The sequence below is a fragment of the Megalops cyprinoides genome, chromosome 8 (assembly GCF_013368585.1).
Source record: "Megalops cyprinoides isolate fMegCyp1 chromosome 8, fMegCyp1.pri, whole genome shotgun sequence".
NCBI classification, from domain to species: Eukaryota; Metazoa; Chordata; class Actinopteri; order Elopiformes; family Megalopidae; genus Megalops; species Megalops cyprinoides.
Genome location: NC_050590.1, coordinates 28981586 through 29005466, shown reverse-complemented (window position 1 = coordinate 29005466; position 23881 = coordinate 28981586). Strand labels below are relative to the sequence as shown.

Here is a 23881-nt window from a genome sequence, read left to right as displayed (position 1 = left end):
AAATGTTACCAACAGGGTTGTAATATGAATTTACAGTGGGTTCAATATCAGCTTGCTGTTGGGGTAGTCTTAAAGACAACCATCATAACTTGGTATAGTGGTTGCAGGTAAATTCAAATGAGTAAGAAATGATCCAGTGAAAAAGCCAATGACTGTTGCAGCTTCTTTAAAGAATGTTCTTTCTCAAAATGGGCACATCCAGTTCATATGTCATGCAATATATATTGAATTTACATGTTTCCTGTATGTATCTGAAATTCAGAAATTCTGGTCTGATGTGACAGGTAGCAACTAAACATGCTCACGCTCCATAGTGGCTAACTTTGAAAATCTTTGCACTTGCCAGATAGGGCATTCCAACAGTTTTTTTAAATCATATTTCCTTTCCCTTGTTGCTCTGGGCAACATGCCATTACCGTGGAGTGTCCCCGTGTGACATGATGATGGTTGGAAAGGGCTGATGGACCGTCACACAGATCCCCATCAGTCTGGGTGTGATTCAGTCTGACAAACTGGGTTCGTACACTGCACACAGTAAGCTCACTTTTCAGCTTATCAGGAGCTGTGACTTCCCTGTAAAAATCAGGCTAAGTCAATTCCTTCAAAAAGCTGTGAAGATTGGATGGGCTCTCAGTCGTCCCCTCCTCCCCCTTCTCTGGAATGTAATCTGGTCTTAGCACCTCCAGTCTTGTCCTCAGAAGCATGATATATTACCATGCCACCGAGGTCTGAATGTCACCCTGAGCAGTGGCCGGGCTGACAAGACATGGGGGACAATCGACACAATCAATGCCACGCATCAGACAACACTTCTGTCCGCTTCCTCCCTGAAACGTGCTTCATAAAGCTGAGAAGTGCCCTGCTAAGTGTGAGTCCTCTTGTAGATTTCAGACACATATGCCTTCAGCCAATCGCTGTCAATAAGATCTGACTTCATATTTGTGTGCAATGTGTAAAGGTGACAGAGACACACAGAGAGCAAGGCATGCAGTTTAAAAATGTAGCTGTTATTCTGTTTCAAAATGTATATGTATATTTCGTTTATTTTTTATATCTCATTTATTTATTTTATCAGTTTCCTTATTTGCTTTGGGAATGTTGTACTTATGTGCAGTGATGCTAATAAAGCTTATTTGACATGAGACACATGGCTGGTGCAGCCATGATTCTCTGTCTTCCATATTGAGAGATGGACCCACAGCTGTCTGATATGTAGCCACCTGTTGCAGCTTGAAGGACAGACAGCATGCTGTCTGCATTTTGAAAAAGGCTCAGAATACTGTAGTCAAACATTATTACTGTTGTTCAGAAAAGGTGACAGAGAGACATTGATGGGAGAAAGGGTGAGAGGAGAGAGGGAAATAGAGAGCGACAAGTGAGAGACAGAGAGGGATAAGAAAGAAGGTCAAGTCAAATAAATAAAGGATATTTGAATGTGAATGCTGGGCTCCCAGTGGAGGAGCTAGAGCAGCTGTGGGTTGAGATTGAGGTTAAAGAGGTCAGTGGTTTTGTGTGGAGCTCCGCTGCTCTGGAGGGACGTGGGAAGTTCCTAGGAGAAATGCTGTCTTGACCGCCTCTGTCTCTCGGAGAGCAGGAGCTCCTACCCGGCATGCTTGATCAAACTGGTGAATAATTAACACCACAATCCCCAAATAGCCAGGTCTGCATCTGCTTATGAGACTGCCTGTCTGTTTGGTGGTGAGGGGAAAGAACGTAAATAGCGTAAGTAAGGAATACAGCACAGCACACTCCATAGAGTCAAATTACGAGTAAAACAATTAAGGACAAGTCATTAAGGACCAATGCCTTTGGAATGAAAGTCAATACTCTGAGATAATCTGCTCATAAGAATCAAATTACATTGGGCCAATGTGCCACCTATGAATGGAGTGCGCTTTGATAACATGAGGGGCTACAGCTGGTTATCCTTGTAAATGGACAACTTAAAAAGAGCTACCATGTATTTTTTAGTTTACAGGGACCACTTGATTGGTCTTTGTCTTATCCATGGTTCTTCTTATCCAAATGTTCTTCTTTGAGGAAAGCAGAAGTGGGGTACCCTGGTCCAAGTGCACAGGAAGGGGGTGGGAGTGACAGACGGGTGGCTGCTATCCTACCTGCCAGTTCCCAGTCCACTGAGGCGCAACATCAAAAGGTGTCCCTCCACAGGCTTCTGCCATCAAATATTTACTGGGCGATGCATTTACACCTGTTTGCCTCCTTTCAGAGGGAAGGGCTTGCTCCCTGGGGCTTGGCTACCCCAACTGAGTGCTCGTCCCACAGTCTTCCTAGCTCTGAGTTCCTCAAGCCTCTTCATTTTTCATCTTTTTAATGAGGAAAGGCTTTAGCTCCCCTGGGAGCGAATAACATGAATCTGCAGATGAGTGCAGATACATTTGTTTGTGTAAGGCCCTGAATCAGGGGGAGAGCTCAAGAGCTTCCTCCTTTTTGCTTATTACAGTCAAGGGATTTCCTGCAGAAATTCAGTTTCTGCAGCTGTTAAAATTCTATGGATTGAGTGCTAGTAAATTCTAGTTTAATAGTACCAACTGAGAATCTGGTGTACACCAGCAAGTTGCTGGAGCTTGTGTTATGAACTGGTACGAAGAGGGTTATTATATATGCTGTATATTTAACTTCTTTTAACAAAATATCAGTATATTCCTCAGAAAGGGGGAGCCTTGGGAGGGGAGAAGGGAGATCAGGGTTGGATTTGCAGTCTATCTGGATAGAGTAGTCTATCTGGATAACCCCTAGATGGATTGCTCAGTTCTGTGTATTGTGGACATGTGCCCGGGAGTCCTTCTAATAAAACAGACAACAATCAACAAAAATGCTTCAGAAATCTGCCAGTGTAAATGTTGCAAAATCTGTGCTGATTTCATGTTGGCTCTTTGCTGTATCCTCCAACCATGAGCAGTTGCTGCCTGGAGCAGTGGTAATCAGCAATTCGCATTGCATTAGCAGGGTCCTGCAGTTGATTGAGGCGTAGTTACTGCTTACATGTTAATATCGTGATTGACAGAGGAAAATTAAACCAAATAACCTTCAAATTGTGTCCCCGCTAATTTCAAGGAGGATGCAGAGATTATATTCATTTTCTTTTCTCTAAAGATGTTGCCTCTAATTAAACACTGGAGGACTTGCAGATGTGTCTCTGAGATGTTATTACAGTGAGGCTTTGTTGGAGAGGCACATGCTAAATCAAAGACAATTACTACTTCTCTACACTGTCGCATGCTAATGAACTCTGCACACAGAATTAATTAATTAATCATGGCCTTTACACATTTTAAGGGGAGGAGGTATGTGAAAAGGACCACTAACATCAAAGGATTAAAACAAAAGGGAAGTGCTGCAACCTGCTTGTGTCATCTTAAGGCTGCCTGCAAGATTTCAGAGTAACATGAGCTGCAAGGGAGAAAGAAAGAGGGAGATAAATAGATAGATAAGGATACACAGAGAGAGAGCGAGAGAGAGTGAGAGAGAGAGAGGGCTATACGAGAGAGAGTGTATGGGAAAGAGAGTGAGGAAGGGGAGAGAGAGACAGAGAGAGCAGGAGGGAGGAGAGGATACATGCTGTGGAGACAGAGAGCGGGAAGCGTGTTATCTAGACAGCAAGAGAGCGAGACAGAGAGAGAGCGAGCAAGCGGGGGGAAGCGTGTTTACTGTACGCGCGGCCGTGGAGCATCTCTGCCTGGATTGCGAGCAGCGCTTAACGGACTCCAGCCCAGTGCTCGGCCCCTCTAGCTAGCGTGTCCGACACTAGCACCAAGCCTAGGGTGGGAGGCGCTGAGACGGAGACGGGAGACGTCTGCAGCCTGAGTCCCTCCAGCCTTGCTCCCTGGCAGAGGATGGCCGTGCTGGCTCTCCGCGTGGGCTCTCTCGCCAGGATTGTCACGGCCGTCTGTCACCGCAGCAGACATTCCAGCTGAGCCACAGGCACGAGTCAATAGTGAGATATGAGCTCCAAGCACTGCTCAGATTGGATCCCTTACAGGTATGATGCCCTCACAATGGCTCTGTGTCCCTTACAGGTTTGGTCCCCCTGGGAAGGGTGAAGTTGCTGTGCGTGTGCTTCCTTGTTGGGGACAGCACTGTCGCACAGGGAGCAATGTGGGTCATGGGACAGTGAGGGTGTTTGCTATTTTTATGGCATGCTTACTAACTTCTTTGTTACTTTTATATGGTGCACATTGGGAATGTATTTGCTGTGTGCATAGGCTGATAAAAGTATTACAATTTTGAACTTTGCCTTGATTCAGTCAAGACGCTGATGTGTATAAAAATGATTTGTCAAATGAATTGCTGACGGCTAGAATATATCATTTGTTATTATTCATTTCTGCAGATAGAGTTTGTACTTCCTTCACTTTGGTCAAATATATTCTATTGTACAGGCAGTGTTTCATACTAGAATCTACAAAAATCTGTCTCATTAACTGGCCACAAGTAATATTTTTTCCACAGAGATCTGGGTCTTAAATAGTATTTTTATGTCCTTTCATTACCTGTGTCTTTCTCACTGCCAGGTTAGACTAGGTACATCATTCACAACTGCATTATTCCATTCCAAGTGGTCAGTGATGTCAGCACTAATTAGCAACCAGCCTTTTCCTTAAGTAAAAAGTAACATATGTGTCTTTCTGTGGCATTGTAACCACTGCTGCTTACAGGAGCAGTCCCATTGCCATGGTTGCACGCTTCCTCTGCTCCCATTGGCTCCTGGTTGCTATAAGATACAGAGCCTGCTTGCCACCTCTTTCATTGAAGGATTGCGTCAGGAATGCTGGCCACCTCTTGTAGGGGCACAGAGAGTAATGGTGTACCTAGTCGCCTTTAAGTGATTTTGTATCCTCTTGTAAGATCTTACATTCAAGGCTTTGCAAGGGCAGGGCTGTGTTCCCACATTATTGGCTTTTATCTGCCAAAGCCTACATACTGTATGATGCTTTTTACCAATTATGGTTGATGATTAAGTTTGTCTGGGCTCATGGTAGATAATGCAATTGCTCCAGCCTTGTACTCGTGATATAAATATATGAAAAATGACTATCATTTGGTGTTATGGCAGACAAAGACAGCAGCATATGAGCTTTGTAAAGTGTTATTGCTTGTAAAACAGGGTTATGGAAATCTTGTATCTCGTATATATATTATTGTATCCATACATGCCACATGTATTTTATATATAAATAGAGTCTGATCAGAAATGTTAATTTGATTGTGGCATTTTTTTTCACCACAGCTTATGCTCTGTGGAAGCATATGCAAAATATTCAACACATAATAAGAAATGTGCTAATGTGCTAATATTACAGATAGGTTCTGATAGTCTTTTTATCAAGCCATAGCTGCCAAGCTAGAAGCTATTACCCAATCAAGAAATACTCTTTAATGTACAGAAAAAAACCCCACTGGCAAGGAGATGTGAAGAATTCTTTCCACTGAAACAGAGCTTAAAAATAACCTGTTACATGCTGAAACCAACCAGTAGAAGCTGTGATTGAAATGATATTAGTCAAATATTTCATGCAGCTCAGTAATGACAAGACCAACTTATGTTACAAATGAAAGGGCATTGTAATCTTTTCATATTTATTTGCAAATAACCATACAAAAGTAGTACATCTGGAAAAATCTGATTAAATCTATGGATATGTGTTCCAGCACTGTCAGGGGCTATAACTGAAAAGCACACTGCACTTCCTTTTAATAATCAGAGCCATAGCATCCAAATCTATTCTGTCTGTACTAGAATGCCATCATTACTATGTCTTTATTAGAATGACATTTTTAAGAGAGTACTTATGCTGTGTACCCCTCTCGTGGCCGTGCTCTCTTCTCCCCTCTTGCCTTGGCAACAAGCCCCAGTGTGTAAACCCTGGCATCCATTATGCTGTGATAAAAACACAGTTTGATAAAATATTTATTGGAGGCACCAAATACAGCCAGAATATCAAACCCTCAGCTAAAAGTGGTTAGTATTTCATTTACCAGTATACACCTTGGGTTCTCCCCAGCCTCTGTCCTTTCAACTGTTCTTTGCCTGTCTTGACCTAGTATAATAATCTTATATCATACTAATGTTTCCGCTCAACCAAAGGAGCTTTTACACTGATTTCATCTTTTTCTGTGTCTGTGGACCAATGAGCTGTAATGAGGTTCCGTCACAGGCCCTTGGAATACAAAGTCCCTGGTGTGGTACCTTTGTCATGATGTAGAGAGACAGCAAGCAGACAGATTCAGATTTGTTTCAAACCTCTTTGGAGAAAGAGCACAAGAAATTCTACAGTTCTACTCCCAAACTGCCCCAGACCGACTCCATAGCTGCACTCCTGCTAAGTCCCTTCTCCACCTGCACTCCTTCCACACTCATCCTGCAAGCAGGTGCTGAATATTCTGGACTGTCTGGTAGATTCCTGGAGCACTTTGTTTTTCATTGTTCATGTTCTCCAAACATCAGCTCAGTTAGCAAAAACATGTGCTCTGCATATTTTCTTTTTCTTTCATGAGTTGCTTTGCCAAACCTTTTGACTAAAAAATATCAGACAAGTACATCACAGGCTAATACTGCTTATGTGCTAATTACACAATGGTAGAGATATTATGTAATGCTACTTACATCAGCATGTAAATATACAGCATGGTAGTGTATATGTAGTATTAGTTGGAGTGGATTAGAAATGCCTGTTTGTATGTAGAAGTGTCAGTGCATGCTAATTAGTGGGAGTCTGTATTTTAGTGATTAGACAGAATGAGCTGTTACTTCCTCTCTGCTGATTCTCCTTTCTTGGTTTGTTGACAGGAATGTGGCTTTTCAGTTTTGCAGGAGTGTGCCCATTCGTGTTTCTCATGGTGAACAGTGCTTTGCCCTTTCTTTATCAGAATAGAGCTTAAAACTTGGGAAATGCAGAATTCAGCTGTAGTAAGGCCAGGTATTGATTATTTTCAGTGACATGCTTTTTTTTTTTTTTTTTTTTTTTACCCTTGGACAAAAATAATGTATGATTTATCTGAGAAAGGTTTTGGGTTCTCTCTCAAGCCCAGAACTTGACAAAATTGTGATCTGAATGTGTTTTCCTGCCAGAAAATTCATGTATTATTCACAAGCTGGCAGAGAGCAGTGTTTTGTATTCCAATGAGGGAATATCAATACAGGCTAGTCAAAGACGTATCTCTGTATTAAGAATAAGTCTTGTCTCAGAAGATCTCCATATTTGAACGGACTCAACTTAGTTATATTTAAAAAAACAATAGCTAAAACAACACAGTAATGTAAGGACAAAATGTGCTGCAGACACTCCCTCTGCTGTTTCTTGTCTCTGATACACATGTTCTTGTAGTGATGGACAATAAAAATAACTATTATAACACATCAGTGGCTGTCATTGTCCACAGCAGGGTGTGTGTGTTTGTATGTGCATGTGTATGTCTATGTGTGATTTTCTGTATGAGTGTGTTTCAGGGTGTCTTTGTATATTTCTATCTATGTGTAGTATGTATGCATGCATGCGTGTGTGTGTGTGTGTGTGTGTGTTGCTGAAGTGACTGAGAAGGTTAATGAGCTGCCTGAGTCCTGAGTGAAGAGGCTAATGAGCAGTCTTTCACTCTCCTCTGAAACTCTGAAGCAGCACCTGGGCCCCTGCTGGCTCTCTTCCTCTAAGCAATGAGGTGTCAGACTCAGAGAGCAGCCCCCTACTCCCCACCCCCGCTCCGCTACGCTGACCCTGAGCAGCCAGTCTGACCTGCTCCAGCACAAACTCATTGCCTTTTAATTACATAGCTTTTACTTTTAATTGTCACTGTGATGCCGAGCAACGCTAATTAGGGGGCAATCAGCGAATGTTTCACGGCTGATTAGGAACAGTGGGTCCAGACTGTGAACTCTTCTTCTTCTCAGTCCACATCCCCACCCTGCCTGAAGGACACTGAAATGCCACTAATCAGCCATATTCATTTCCAATGCATTAGTGGCCAAGTCCCCCTTTACTCTGTGGACCCATGCCTCTGTTCCTTTTCACTTTGAACAATTACATTTTCAAACTAGCTGTGTATCTGCCAGGTCCTATCTGATGCACCTTTCTTTGTCTCAGACTTGGGAGTGTTGTAAGAGAAGGCTTTCTGCTTAGTATCAGCTCTGTACAGAAAGACTTGACATGAAGAGTATCAAGGCTTTTTCCAAGGATATATGTAGGATATAGGATCACTGGTTGCCATGCGCCATTGATGGATTTCTCTAATTGTATTCCTCTCCTGGATTTATTTTCACTGTAGCCACAAGTGTGGGAATTTCAGCCGTTGCTGTTTGCAATATCACCATATCTCTGTAGGTGCTCTGAGTAATTCACATCTGTCCTCTGTGTAAACTTAATGGATACATCAGAGGAACCATGCACTGCACTGAACATGCAGTGGCTATTGGTCAGAGATTGGACGTCAGCGTAGCCTTCATAGTGATTCTCATTGACTTGTGAGAGACATTGCTGTTCTCTCATGATGCCTAGTAGCCCCTTCATTATGCAGTAGTGATGAAGTATCATGAGGGAGGACTTGTGTATTGCCCAAATGGTTCTCTGTGAGAGGAGCAGGTGAGCTCTCTGCATGCACTATGGAACAAGTGCTGTCCGTGTGCAGGAAGCCTAGGTATAACCCCTGTGTCTGCCTGGACTGAAAAAATTTGGGGGTTGGAGGGGCTGTCTGTAGGTGAATGAATACATGCTGAAAATTTCCTCTCTTTCTCTCTCTCTCTCTCTGCAGCACTCTGGACGATGAGGGAAGCAACCTTCGACAACAAAAGCTGGACAGACAGGTATGTCCCCGCATCTGGAGGATAGCCATGTGACAGACCCATCCCTGTCCTGAAGCGAACCCCCTTTCGCCTCCTCTTCCATCAGGTGATGAGGTGGCGATCGACATGCGATCCATGAATCAGTGTTAACAGGAGCTGCTGTATGCAGCGTGGGAGGTGAAGGAACAAGGTGACTGAATCTGAATTCCCCATCTAGAGGGGACCTTCAGACAGTAGCCAGAACAGTCTCTGTGCCAGCTCTACAAATGCCTCTCCCTGAGAAACCAGATTATGGCCCAAGGCACTGGCAATTTTTTTAATCAATTTTACAATCTACTCACAAAAGAGCTCAGCTAGAATTGTGCAGTCCAAACATAATGGCTTTTGACAAACGTGTAATGTCTCAGACTCTACTTAACTGATTCTTCCCTTACTCTTATTTCATTGCCTGTGCAATCTTTCAAGGGGTATTTCATTTGGTTGAGAGTTTTCCAGTTTCCATTTGCCACCTATTTCCCTACAGTAATTCATTTCCTCAGTTTGTTGTTCTCACTGCGGCACACTCAGAATGGCCTGGAAGTAATGTTCATGCATTTTACTCATAGAGTTGAGTTCATGATGAGATAAGAATCATGCAGTGACACTCTACCAAAAACTTTGAAAAATGATGTACTGATTAAATATAGGAAGATGGGGTAGAAAGAACTAAAAATGAAACTGCTCTAACATACATAACAATATATGCCTAAAATTTCATAACACTATCAAGGTAAAAGAACCACATGTGATTAAACCCAGGTATTAATATGGCAGCATTTAATTAGAACAACAGCATCTTGGATGGTGCAAACATTGAGACTGGAATCAGTATTAGGTCATTGGTTAACATCAGTCACTTTGTAGCGGTTGCTGTACTCTGCATTTGTTCAGCATGCAGATTTATTCTCAACCTAGGTGTTTATGTTGGTGCTTTATAAAGAGGTGTCAGAAGCAGGTACGGAAAGTGTCATTTTTTTCAGTGCCATTTCTCCATTCTGCCATGTCAAGCTCTGTGTTGTTGGTTTTTTGCATAGTACTTCACAAAAGCCCACCAGCTGACGAGTGGTCACAAAACATTGCTCAAGTTTTAACAGAGATGAATAATGATAATGAAAGTTTGTCAATCTGCTTTATCTATCTTTATCTTTATATATTTATCTGTTTATTTATTAATTGTGATTCATTTTCTCTTCACCTCTGTGGATGATTTGGAGTACAGTGTTTCAGTGCTGTCTGGGAGACCTCATTTGTTGGCCTATCAGATAATGCATTAACATGCATTTCTGGGATAGGTGCTACAAGCTATACATGCACCACTCCCAAAGTTTTCAATATGCTTACCAGCACAGTGCCAGCGCTTTTAACAGGTTTTGTTAGGGTAGCTATGAAATGGCTTTGTCTTTAGAATCAGAGGGTCCTCATTGTATTAAGATGCGAAGTATGAAACGCAACACCTTGTAATTGAAGGTTGTTCTTCTGCAGGGGTTGTCTGAGTTTGACGGATGTGTTGCGAATGAGAGCAGGAGCTTGATATGGCTAAGGGGTTCTGCACAGACAGCTGCTGCAGATAGTGGGCATTTGATCCCCCCGCCACTGGCTGGCTTTGCGCTGCAGTAAGACAGCAGGTCGCATCGGGGGAAGAAACACAGCTGATGTTATTATGGTGAACCAGCGGCACAGAATGCCTGCCCCACAGCTACTTGAGGGAATGGGAGAATAACATGGCAGAATGACATAGCCACTGGCTGCTTTGCATAATGGCACCTAGAGGAGCCACAGCTCTTCTTCCTTCAACCCCAGTGGTGTTTCATTATGTTCAGGGCTCAAGAACAAGGTCTGATGGGAAGCAGTACGGTTTGTGTAAAACAGGAGGTAGATAGGTGGATTCATTATGAGCAACAGTCCATTACTGGAGCTTTATATCGTACATGGATTAGAGAGTAGCCCAGCATTTTAGAGAGTAGCCTTCGAGTGGATGCTTATCTGGAAAGTGAGTAGTATGCAATGTAGCAATGGCAGTAAGCCACATTTTCTAAATAATTAAGCATGCTGTAAAAAAGTCAAATTTAAAATTTAAAGAGAAATACAGAGAAATATAGAGAACATGTACCATATTTTATCTGTAAATGCTACACATTACATAAATGTGAATTACTAAACATACATTTTGCGAATCACATACTTTTTGCCAATAAGGACTTCTCTCTATGTGATTTGAGTTTGATTTGTGTTGTATACTGAACTAGTTAATTTAGGACATGCATTTGTTCACTGTATTGTTTATTCAGTAGTCATAAATAAACCCCCCTTGCTGTAAGCATCAAAGTGAAATTGTGCATTTATGTCACGTTAGAGTGAGACAGGGGACCCAACAGCAGTTTTCCAAGTGAAGTGCAGAAAAACATTCCTCTGTCAGAGCTCCAGCCTTCCACTGGAAGCATCATCAGGGAGAATATATGTAGTTCAGATCTATTTCCTGAAGGCAGACTAGTATAAGGGTGCATCTGCGTGAGAAAATGAAAATATCACAGCAAACGAACCCATAAAATTGGTTCAGCTATAATTAAAACAACATTCCTATTTCATTGACGTCAAAGCTTTTCTTTTTTTGAGAGAACATAATGCTCTTAGTCTGATGATAGTGTGCCAAGCACTTCACACAGTGATGAAAGGTGTGATATTGCAGAGCTGAGATGTGCAGTCAACATGTGACTGCCACTATTCTCCTACCTGTTAACCATTATACCGGTTTTAATTTCCCGTACGGTATGAATTTATCATATACCGCCATAACGTAGCATAGCTGAAACAACAGTTGTAACGCTTCAATAGGCAGCAAATTATATAATATTGTTCGCCGCTAGAAGCGCTACGGACCATATTGGGGGGGGGGGGGGGGGGGAATTAACTGTGTGTACCCTTCTTACTAACGATTATAACTTTATAACACAATATTAAATATTAATATAAATATAAAGATATAAATATTAATATAAATATAACAATTAATTACCCACAACTTACTCTCTTTAACAGGGCAAAACACCATGGCACACAACAATTTGTGACACATAAACAATTTGTAACACCAGTGGCGGCGGGTGAGCTGGAAACAGGGGATGCAGAAACACTACCTTTAAATCTATCTAAAGTCTAAAGTCTGTTAACAGCTGACATTTTTTTAAAGTCTTTCATATTATATATATATATATATATATATATATATATATATATATATATATATAAATATACTGAGATATAGCCTACCGTGAAAATGAAAATCTTAAAAATACTGTGATACAAATTTTTGGTCATACCGCCCAGCACTACTTGTGAGTATATAATACATCGCATCATAGTGTGTATAGTCAAGGGTAATTTTCTACACCTGTCACCTGAGCTTAAAACACTATATGCTAAAAGAAATGTGGAATATGAACTATCATGTGTAATATAATGTGTAATCAATCTACCAGGTAATATTTCCTATAGATAGATATTGTAAGAGTGTTTTTGTTCAATGGTCTTCTGCAAAGTCACTTTACACTCATACTTTACACTCAGACTGACAACTAACAGACTTGGCCAAGTGATTGATGTGTACAGGTGTATCAACCCATTATCTGCAATGGGACTTTGCTGATGATGGGAATATTTGTCTGGCACAGTCTTTCTGGCTTTAAAACAGTCTACTGGAATGGGTTTCTGAAAAAGAGCCATGTGATTTCAATGTCCAGGTAGAATTATTGAGCCATGTAATTCAGCCAGATTTTACCAGATCAACTTGCAAGTGATTCTGTAGCTTTCTGACTCAATGCCATGCAGCTAACAGCAATGAATTAAACAAGCACTCTTCATAGGATGCCTTGCTTTTACTGGCATCCCTGATCTATATCTGATCTGAAATCTTTTGTGAACTTCAAGGTGTCCATTTGTCTTTCATGGCATTCTTTGCAGCTATAAGTGACACCGGCAATGCTGAAACCTTTGTTGTACCTGATGACACCTTTATAGTGAAGGGCCAAAAAATGTTCCTATTCATGCCCATTATTTCACATGATACATTTGCATATCTTACAGTTTCACTTAGAATCTGTTTTTCTACAGCTGGACATTTAGCAATATAGCAATTTAGCAATTTAAAAAAGCAATTTAGGTGAAGAATCTAGTTTAAGGGCAGTACACCTGGGCATCAACCCTGCAGCATGCTGGTTACATGCTTCATCATCACTCTGTGTGGTTCAGTTAGTCAGTCAGAGTATTAAGCAAGCTTGACTGAGGTATGGATGCTGATGTGACTTCAGGTTAAGCACCTTGCTCCAGCATACATCACCAATGCTCTAGCTGCTGGGTTACAAGCCCAGCTCTGCTACACCACACTGCACTGCTGCTCAAGAGGAAACATAAGTCTAAACAAGCAGTGAGGGCCATCTTTCTCTGTCCGGACGGCTGGTCTCTCCATTCCCAGTGGTGCAGCGGCTGGTACAGGGTGTAAACCAAAGGCAGTAGAGAATGAGATTCTGCTTGACTGGACCTGCTCCTAGAAGCTCTGCAGTGCTGGAGTTGCTACTGTCTGCTGCTGTCTGCCACTTCAGGGCTTCTGGGGTTATAAATATTTCACAAAGCTCCAGCTTTGAGGCAGGATCTCCCTCATACTGTGCTCTTAGTAACACTCGAATGTCCACTTTTTGGGTGTGGAGGGGTCATTAAAATTTAAAATGGGGATAGGAGCTAGTCTGTCTCACCTCTGTGTTGCATTTGCTGTTATCTCTGATACAGATGCTCAAAGGAGTCTTTGTATCTGTGCTCAGATATGTGCGTTTTCTTTTGCTGGCACTACGGCACACACTAATCCCAAAGGTGTCAGTTTTGGGCTAGAGGAAGGCAGCCACCGAAATTCTTCAAACTGAGAAATCTTGGAGAACTGAGCTGAAAAGGGAAAATGGAGATCATTTATGACAAACACAGGGAACTTGAAATCAATGTACTAAAATCAGTTCTGACAAATGTTTCACTCCAGTGTCATGTGTCATGTTCCATGTGTCACTCCAGTGGCAGTGCGCAGTATTCAATGTACTCAGCCACTGAAATAAGACCATGCAGTGGTAAGGTGTGTGTGCATATGTGTGTGTGTTTGTATGACAGCACACTGAGTGCCAGGGTGTTATTGTAACAGTCCAGTGGTAGAAAAGTTGCAGGCATGCATCTGTGTGACATTGCACCTAGAAAAAGGGTGTGTATATGTGTGTGTGTGTGTGTGTGTGTGTGTGTGTGTGTGTATTTGTATGACAATGCACTGAGAGAACATGTGTTGTGCTTGTGTGTGTTGCAGCGTGCTCTGCTGGAGCAGAAGCAGAAGAAGAAACGCCAGGAGCCCTTGATGGTTCAGTCAAATGTGGATGGCCGCTCCCGCACTCGCAGGACCAAGCAGTGTGAGGAGCAGGCCCCACTGGTGGAGTCCTACCTCAGCAGCAACAGCAGCACCATCTACCATGGTGAGACATCCACACTGTGTCACTGCTGAGAGCTCCTCCGCTCTAATGTTTAATTAAAATGTAACTGTGTTAGCGGGTAGGACTGCGCTAAGACCAGCTTCAAGGGCATGTGTTCTTTGGGGCTACTCGAGTGTTGACTCTGCGTTATCAATTCACTCTACTCAGACAGAGTGGCCCTGTAAGGTTCCTGAATGGAAATGGAAATGCAGCATGAATTTTTCGGTGAGCAGCGTTTGCTCACCTTACAGTGTTCCGTTTTATCAGTTCAGCCTATTGAATTTTGTTCATGGCTATACAGCTTACAGTCTTATACCAGTGAAAACCCAGGCCTCACAAAACACAAATGCAACAGTTCATCCTGTTTGCAGAAGCTTTAAACATTTATCAGCTGCAGGGAAAAGTGTACCCAAAACAAGTCCCTCCCAAAAATACAACAATCTGAAAATTCTTCTGCATACCCTAATCAAATTTGTCTGACAAAGATGGCAATTGTCATTGTGCTCCTAATTCAGTGTGTTGATTGGATTCACCAGGGGTGCCCATTCACATTGATTGCACTCTTATGAGCCAGCCAGTGCTCTTACGATTACACCCCATTCCCAACCCAATGGACCGTGAGTAGCATTAGTGTGGTGGTGATTGTAGTGCATATTAAACGAAGAGGCCAAGCTCCAGGCTGCTTTCCAAAGCTTAGCCACGGAGGGCAGCCTACAGTCCACCGCCTCTCTCTGTTTGCTCACACACAGCAGCCGCCACTCATCCAGCTCCTGGTCTCTGCTGTGGAGAAATTCTGAACCTGAATCCAGTCAGACATGTTTGAGGATCCTGCTGTGATGAAAATATTCAGCATCCTCTCCTGCTGTCACCCACTCTTATGGAAAGAATATCTTGGTTTTTGTGTTTTGTGATGAAAAATAAATGTCTTCTTTCCTTCCAGCATTGCATTGCAGCTCTGACAGACATGTTAGAGAACTTTAATTTATTGCTGAGGGAGTCAATGGTCTAACACTCCCCAATCCTCTGTCTCTCCTCTCCTGACACCTGAAAGAGTGGAGGGTGAGGGTTTTCTCGTTTTTGTATGAGGCCCCTTGAGAAAAAGTCCTGACAGATGCCTGATAGTCTTAGTGTGAAACAGTCTACACATGCTCTAGAATGGCCTGTCCAGCAGGCCACTGCAAGCTGTCGTGCACATCAGACTGGGTGGCTATTTACTGATACACAGTTACTGATACACAGTTGCTCCAGTCAGCTCATTTGAAACTTGTCTGACAGACTGAAGAAGAGGCAGTTGCTGCCTTTGAAGTTATTGCTTCCTTCCTGACTGATTTTCCCTGGTGTGGTTTCAGCCTCATCCCCACAAAAAGGCCGCCACATCTGTGTTGGTTTGGGAGCGACTCACCCATTAGCACTCTTTCAGTGTCCTCACAGGCTTCCTGGACCATTGACGTGGCTCCAATGCCCCTGTGCCCACAGCATCCCTGGCATTAATTATTGGCATAGTTTTTTTTTTGTTTTCCAGCTTCCAGCTCCTGAGCGATTTTAAGCCCATTTTGGGCTCTTTCGCTCAGAGCCCTTGAAGTTTCGCTGAGCCTACGCACTCGATGAATTATTCATGGGTCAGAATGCGATTCGGAGTGGTTTCCCAGCTTTGTCTCTGCTCTAAATGTTACACAGAGAGGGAAACATGAATAAATAAAAGGCAGGCAGAAGAGGTTATGTCAAACACTGGACCAGAGGCGCTGTTTTAACTGAGGTTTAGAATGGTGACTAACATCTGTTCCTGACAAGGTTAAAATACATTTATAAACACTAGTGTGAGGCTTTCATTGGCAGTAACCTTCTTTTCCAAAAATGAGATCAATTAAATTACAGCAGTGGTTGAAGTGTGTTATTTACAACACTGTAAACATGCCCACATGGGTTTTGTTCAGGCAGTCTCCACAGTTTATGTTTAGGGCGCTATGAGTGGGAGTCCCCCTTACAGTAGCATCAATGAAAGAACACTGTAATGCAAGACTGCCTCTGGTAGTGAGGAAGAAATACTCAATCCCTTCCCCCACTTCCTCTCTCTCTCTCTCTCTCTCTCTCTCTCTCTCTTTCTCTCTCCCTGTCTGTCGCCCTCTCATCTCTGTTTCTCTCCTTCTGTCTGTCTGTCTGTCTGTCTGTCTGATTCTGTCTCTCTATATATGTATTCCCTTAAAGGCCATTCATATTTTTACACTTTGGCAATTAACAGATCACGTTTTTTCTCTGCTTGCTGTTTGAAATAATGGCATGTGAAATGGTCTCCCTGCTCTGTCTATAAATAACTCTTTGTCCTTGAGTTGGTCAGATGTTGGCAAGGCCGTGTTTGGAACGATGCAGGACATTGCGTTCAATATTAACCTCCACACATAGCAATCTGGTGCTCCAGCTCATGCAAGGACACCAAGGTGAATAAGGGCCAGGGAAAAAATTAGTAAGGAATTTACTATCAATGGACTCATTTCATATTCCACATTATGTGTGAAAATTCAGACTTTTAATGATGTAACCTGGAACATTCTGGTGCAGGGGAATGTTCAGATTGCATTCTGTTGTCTTAATCCAAAGTTGACACATTAATTGTCTTTCTAGACAGCAGGAAATAGAGAGGAGAGAGGGGTATTAATTCAGTACTCTCCCCACTGGGACTTTGCCACGTCTGACCCCTGTGACCTTGCACTGTGTCCTTTGCTTTCTTTTTAGCCCCTTCTTTTTCCTTCACCGTAACAACTTATCTTTCTTTTCTTTACTTCCCTGTCTCCCTCTCTCCTTCTCTTTCTCCTCCTCTCTGACTTCTGCTTTTTGTTTTTACCTGCACACCCCCTCCCCCAATCTTGCCCTGGCCAGTGCAAGAGGCCGAACAGGAGGAGGTAAAGGTTGTAGCCGACCCTCAGGCTCCGTGCTCGGCCAAAAAGGCTAAGGCCGTCGCGTCCACGCCGCAGACTGGCAGCGCCAAGAAGGAAAGAAAGGGGAAGCAGAAAGGTTAGCCACATGCTCACGCATGACTGGTCTGGAGTTCCCAGGATGTGAAAGCCCACATGTGTGCTGAAAGACATCCCATTGTGCATGAGTCTTTTGCAGTCCCACACCTGTCTGTGTCTGCCTGCAGGACTTAGGCCAGCTTGGCGGCAGGTCTCCGCAACATCAACGCACATATGCATTCATATTGCCATCACTATTGGTGTAACACAATATGTTGCACATGAACAGTGGGAGAAACTGTGGGTTGCCATGGAAAATAGAGTATCATATTTTTCCCGGACTGAGCCAGAATATGCGGGGATATGGTCATAGGTGTTAATAAATGGCTATACTGCAATATCCAACGACATGGATATTGTACTATTGTACTATTGTATTGTACTATTGTAAGAATATTGTACGAATAGGTGACATGAGCAACATACTCATACCTGTGTACATGTTTTATATTTGGCACATCCTTTCCTGATGACAACCTTGGAATGGTCTTGCATTAGTTTCCCACTCTAATTGGGAGAAGTACCTGCAACAGAAGCTCACCAATAAAGCAATTTGCTGTAATTGCAGCCAGACAGATTGTCCCTACAAGATGTCTCTATAGGGAATGTGAAGATACTGTACGTCACGCTGTCTTGCATGTTGGGATGGGGGCGCCATCTTGTGAGGAATGCACTCTGTTTACCTGTCCCTGCTACAGTGGTTACCTGCTTTTGTTTTGTTTGGCTAAAAAGTTGTTTAAATCATTCAAAGCTGATGGAGAAAGGAAGAGATGGAGAAGGGGAGATGGAGAAGGGGAAATAGAAAGAAAAGGGACCTTACCATGGGAAATTAAATCGCAATGCCAAGCAACAGTGGATAAAAGCGTCTGCTAAATAAATAAATGTAAATGTAAATGTAAACAGTATTTGGACAAACTATTAACTATAAATAACATAGATCCATATAATTTGGCAGCCTGAGACTGGATGCACTACCTCCACTCACATACCCGGACATTGTAAATTATCTTGTTTTTGGACTGAGTGCATACACTTCGCATTAGTTTAAAAGTTATAAATCCCTAGAAGCTCATGAACAGTTTTGCAGTGGCTGGGTGCAAGATCTGCAAATTCACAAGCCGGCAAACTGTGAGAGCACTGTCATACTTGCAAAGGTAAGGTGGCACTCCTCTTTTTGGCCCAATTATTAAACCAAACAAAATACAAAACTTTCAAAAACATTCAGCAATGTGATTGTTTTATTGAGTCAAAGGCAGTGGGTTTGATCAGTCGAATTTTTAATAAAAAAGATTTGCTATAATATTGGACCTCCTTCTTACTGCAGCTACCTACACCATCCGGCGTCTTCTCTTCACCTCCTCAACCTGCTTCCCTTCGTGTTTTTCCACGTAGGAAAGGTGAAAAAAAAAAAAATCCATCGTCCAGTTTTCTCCCTGAATGATGGTGTGACCTACTATGGCAGTTCTTGATGCAGCAGCACTGACCTACTGTGGCAACATTTTTCAGAATCACAACAGAAAATCAAAACACAGCCTCCAACTCACGAGCAGAAAGGCAGCGGGATCCTCACAAGATGGCGCGTAAACAAAATTCAACACGGCATGACGTCAGCTTCGCATTCTCTATAAGGTTTCCACTTCATAACCCACACAAGATGAGCTCTTTCTTGTGGTCTGTTGCCATATTTTGTTAGGCTGTTCCTGTTTATATCATTTTTCCCTTCAACACTCTTGTCACAGACTGAAACCTGTAGTACCAAAGTGACCGTTTCTCTTATCAAAAAGTGAAAAAATTATTAATGTCTGCTTGTGGAGAAACCCAATGGCTGCTTTACAGTGTTCTCTGTCAGAGCTGAAAGTCTAAATTCTCATAAAGAGTTTGTTCCTTCATGCTGCCAAGTAAACACACCAGGGACAATGGTGCTGATATGTTCCTCGATCAGAGCACATATTTAATTGGTCAGTGGTATGAACAGATGGGAAATGGGGAACAGAACTGTCATTGGTCTGTTATTGCAGAAATAGATGCAAAGCATTGCCCTTCTTTCGTGACATCAGCAATCCTGGCTCTGTGACATTGGCCGTTGTGAACAGTCTGCTTCTTAACTGCAGCTCGTTTGTTCAGTGTCTTTGCTTTCTTCACTCTTTGATCCTCTGATTCACTCCGTGGCAAACAGTTAAAAACAGCTGGGTCACTTGTACTCTCAATTCTCTCAAGCCAGAGCCTTCTCAGCCTGAAATGCATTAGTGACTCTGTACTAAATTGAGCGGTAATTATGTTGTATTGCCATAAGTAATTACATGTTTAATTATTGCTGGATAGATATTATTGCAGCAATTCACATTAACACTGGAATAGCCTTTCAGATTGTACATTTGACTAGCCACAATTGCTTGTTCCAACTCATTCATTGCAATTATGAGAAAGAAACAGGCAGAAAAAACATCTATGACACTTTATTGATTTAACCACCCCCATTGGTGTGCATTGGTAGTTATCTTTCCTGTTCTTAAGTGCTTTCGCCAGGGACAGTTGTAACATTAGGAACATCATGTTCTGGCCTTTTGTTTGGGGCTAATTGGATGAAAAATGAGACAGAAGCTGATAGCTGTAAGAGCTGTAGCAGAAAGCATGCACTCTGATGTAGTCTGGCAAAGTAGAGCTTCTTTTCACACTGGACACTCAAGCTCTAAATCACTAGTGATAAAAGCCTCCCCAGTTTCTTTCCTTTGTCTTTCCTTTGTTAGGCACATGCAGTCAATCTGTAGATAAACTGTCATGCTTTGTGTGATCTGAATGATTCAAACTTGAGAGGGACAATTTTACTTGCTGCTAAATTAGGGTGTAATTTGATATTGTGCAGCAGGGCAATGAAATAGGCGCTAGCTCATCAGTAGCTCATCAGCAGTCAGTACATGGAGCACTCAGTACATGTAGGATAGTGTGTGGGTGCATGGTCTATCTGATGTAGGACTGTGCATGTCTGAGTGAATTCATTCATAGTACTTGCATGCATGTTAATTTATATGCATGTATATAGGTTTGTGTGCATATATCAGTGCATGCATGTAGTAGTGCATTGCATGTGTTACTCTGCACACATACATGAGTGGATGTGGGTGCAGGTCCATGGCAGCCATGGCTGACAGTGAGGGGGTGTTATGGTCTGGCAGGAATCGATGGCCCAGCTGCCTTCCAGGATGAGGTGCAGGACTTGGGCAGTCAGATCCAGATCCTGACAGTGGGTCAGTCCGCCGTGGACGAGGGCGAGGGGGAGGCTGTTGGCAGCGGTCAGCAGCAGGGAAAGCAGGACCTGAGGGTCACCATGCTGAAGAAAGGTACCACCTGTATCCAGCAGAGTACTATGTGTGTTTGTGCACCTGTTTCTGGAAGGAGGGGAAGCCTGCAAGTTTGCAATGCATTCCCCCACTCAATAACATTCAACAAGAAAGGCACTGTGTCTTTATGGCTTGTGGGCCTTTGAGAGCTGAGTTATGTCACTTGTGTACAGTCACATCCTGCTCTAACACATTTGCCTTTGAGACCACCCTAGCTTCTTTCAAATAGCACACAGTGACATCACACTGAAATAACCTCCAGGCCTAATGCCACTAAGGAGATAGTGACAGGAAAGTTCTTGGGCTTGCCCAGCCCTGTGTGCAGGTCTCTTTCTCCCTCTGCATGGTGTAAAGGAGCAGCTGCCTTCTTTCCCATGCTCACATCAGTTCATTCCGCATGTCGTCTCAACTGGCTGACTGGGTGCAGCAGAATGGGTTCAGGAACACCCCGACAATGGTGCAGGTGCTCATCCTGCACCGCCCTTGGCAGCAGCAGACACACAGGAAAGGAAGCAGGTGCCCTTCTTGTCCCCGGTACCCTTAATGAGGACAGACATCTCACACAGCTCTGTCCCAGCCTGCGTTCACAGACACCACTGTCACTGCTGTGAGCCAGTGTCCTGTTAAGGACCTTACAGGATATCACTTCAAATCAACACACGCAGTGTCAAACATTCCCCCAACCCAAGACCCCTTCAACACCAACCATCAATCAAAAATCAACCATTTACCAGCACACAAAGACTGAAAGAAATCCTTGCTACTCCTTTTCTGTTTCCATACATCCTGGTGGTCAGCACTGTGTGTATCTACTCTTATACCAGCTCTATCCTATGTGTACCCAAACTCTGAGTGTTTCAGCACACCGTGAATAATGTAGGTCCTCTCTTTGTCTGTGAAGGCATTTCCAGTAGTATGAACTTTGATGAAGAGGAAGATGATGAAGACGAAGACAGTTCTAGTTCCTCCCAGCTCAACAGCAACACCAGGCCCGGGTCAGCCACCAGCAAGAAGTCCAGCAAGGTATGGGGTGGCTCTCCAGCAGATAACGGGATCCAAATCATACTGGCTCATCTTTTTTCAATTGGTAAAAGGGCTGTTTCTTCAGAATGCATTCAGAAAGCAATGCAGGGCACATCTGTTTGTGTGTACTGACTTTTCCTTCTATCTAAGCTTGCCATTTCTTAATACAGCACCCCTGGTTTTTTAGCCTGTGCGGTTTTCATATATTGATTTAATCCTGCTGTGCTAAATTATTGCCTTCATTTCAGGCGCACAGTGCACTAAAGCGTCCCCTGCATCCTGGGGTGTCACTTTGCTCAGTACATTCAGAAATCAGGCACTAGCCCCGTCCCCTGCCTGTCTGCTGTTTTCACATCACCAAAGAACATACAGCAGTCTTTGATGGCATTTAGTAATACTTCTTTTTTCCAATTCTTTCTGTTTTTCAAACATCTGCGGTTTCAACAGGAGTCACAGTCCAAACCGCATAGAAATGTCACCACGTGTGTGCTCTGTCCCCACTTCTGCTCATGTCCCACAGTGGAAGAGATCCACTGTCTAGACCGGCTGCCTTCCAGGGGGGAGCCGTTTCCTCTGTGAAGCAGCACTCACTCGGATGCAGCTCCTCAGGATAAAATAAGTCCAAATGCCATTCAACTCTTGCAGCACCACTTTCCGTGGGCCTATTTGTTCACACTATTGCATGCAGATAATTTCAAGGCTGCAGTAACACAGCAATACTGTTATGTGATAACTGCATGGTTGCCTCTATGAAAACATGCTCAAGAGCTGCAGATGGCAGTCAGGTCTTCAATATATGAATTTGGTATTTCACAGCAGTGCTCTGTCAGATTCCTGTAAAAGGTATCAGCAGCAAGTCTGCAGATGATTATCATTAATATCCCAGAGCAGCATGAGAGAACAGACTACTGTAAGAGCCAGATGGCCATGTCCTATCTTGGGGAGCGGGGGAGTTGGGGGTTTGGGTGCATTGAGTTAGGGACAGGAAATGTGTTGTGATGTCCTCCTGCTTTTTGCAAGATAAGAGAGGTCAGCAGGGAGATCAGCTTTTTCACATGTGGAAGACGTGTAAGAATGATATCAGTATGTTTCGCATCCTGTCCTGACAATCTCATAATCCCACAGAGAAGCCACCTGACATCTGCCCATTTCCATTGCTTTTAATTACTGCTGTTTACAAAATGTCTGCAGGGGGCAACTACCACCAGAGGTAGCAGCGCCTTAGGGTAAAGCATCATGCAAATGAAGCCTGGCAGCAGTGTTTTAATTTAAAATTGGATGTGCAGGGGATTTGGGGTGACCCAAAACGTATTATAATTTGAATCTTGTTGTGCTTCCCACTCTCTCCTTCACTCCTCATTTACCTCCCCTCCCAGGAGGCTGCCTCAGCCTCCACACCCCCAGTCAGTGAGCCGGCCATTGATGTGGATGACCTGGAAGAGTTCACTCTGAGACCAGCACCCCAGGGGGTCACTGTCAAATGTAGGATCACGCGTGACAAGAAAGGCATGGACCGGGGAATGTACCCCACCTACTACCTCCACCTGGAGAGGGAGGATGGCAAGAAGGTCAGAACTGTGAACCAGGGCGCTGAACCAGTCAGAGTGTGGATTCATAAGACAGACCCCATATTCTTTATAATGCCCTCTCTCTGATGCAACAGTGAATCAAGTGAAAGCTGGACAGCTCAGTGCCAGAACCCCAAGAACCCAGAAATGCTTTCAACATTGTTCAGAAAGTGCATGATGAAGCAGAAACAAGAGGTTTTAACAGTAGTTTTAATATATCTCCTTACAAGGATATCAGCATTTTTCTGTGTTAAGTTCGGAGCCTCCTTATTCTCAGATTTTTATTGGATAAAGTGCTTATTGTGGATTATGAAACTGTGTTCCAAATCGCATACTTGCATGTTAGCTAGTATTCTTACATCAGCAGAAGTTTGTGGCCACCAAATTAAGTACCATTTCAAATCTCAGGTGTGCAAGTGCAAGAAAGCAAGCATTGAAGTTCCTTGGGTGTGTTCTTGTGTGCTTGGGAGGGCCAAAAATCAAAGTATGCATCAAAGCTTACTTTATCCATCCTTCCAAGTCATTCCAGGAACCCATAGCAATTAAAATACACCTGTTCAAATGCACACAAAGAATTCCGCAAAGGAGGAATTTGTGTGTAAATATTATTTGTCAGAAGTTA

The 23881-nt window shown here is 43.1% G+C and overlaps 1 protein-coding gene across 2 annotated transcripts in view; it reads left to right on the top strand.

The window, feature by feature from the left end:
* LOC118781549 (tubby protein-like) overlaps positions 1 to 23881 on the top strand; it is a 78472-nt gene that overhangs the window by 51106 nt on the left and 3485 nt on the right. The window contains exons 1-7 of one of the 2 annotated variants that reach the window (XM_036534503.1): positions 3624 to 4000; positions 8761 to 8812; positions 14163 to 14325; positions 17197 to 17331; positions 20504 to 20668; positions 21570 to 21691; positions 23068 to 23259. In XM_036534503.1, coding sequence (XP_036390396.1) covers positions 3963 to 4000; positions 8761 to 8812; positions 14163 to 14325; positions 17197 to 17331; positions 20504 to 20668; positions 21570 to 21691; positions 23068 to 23259 — 867 coding nt within the window. In that variant the 5' untranslated portion in view covers positions 3624 to 3962. Of the gene's footprint in view, positions 1 to 3623; positions 4001 to 8760; positions 8813 to 14162; positions 14326 to 17196; positions 17332 to 20503; positions 20669 to 21569; positions 21692 to 23067; positions 23260 to 23881 lie in introns of those variants that run through there. The other variant, XM_036534501.1, reaches the window with a different exon arrangement.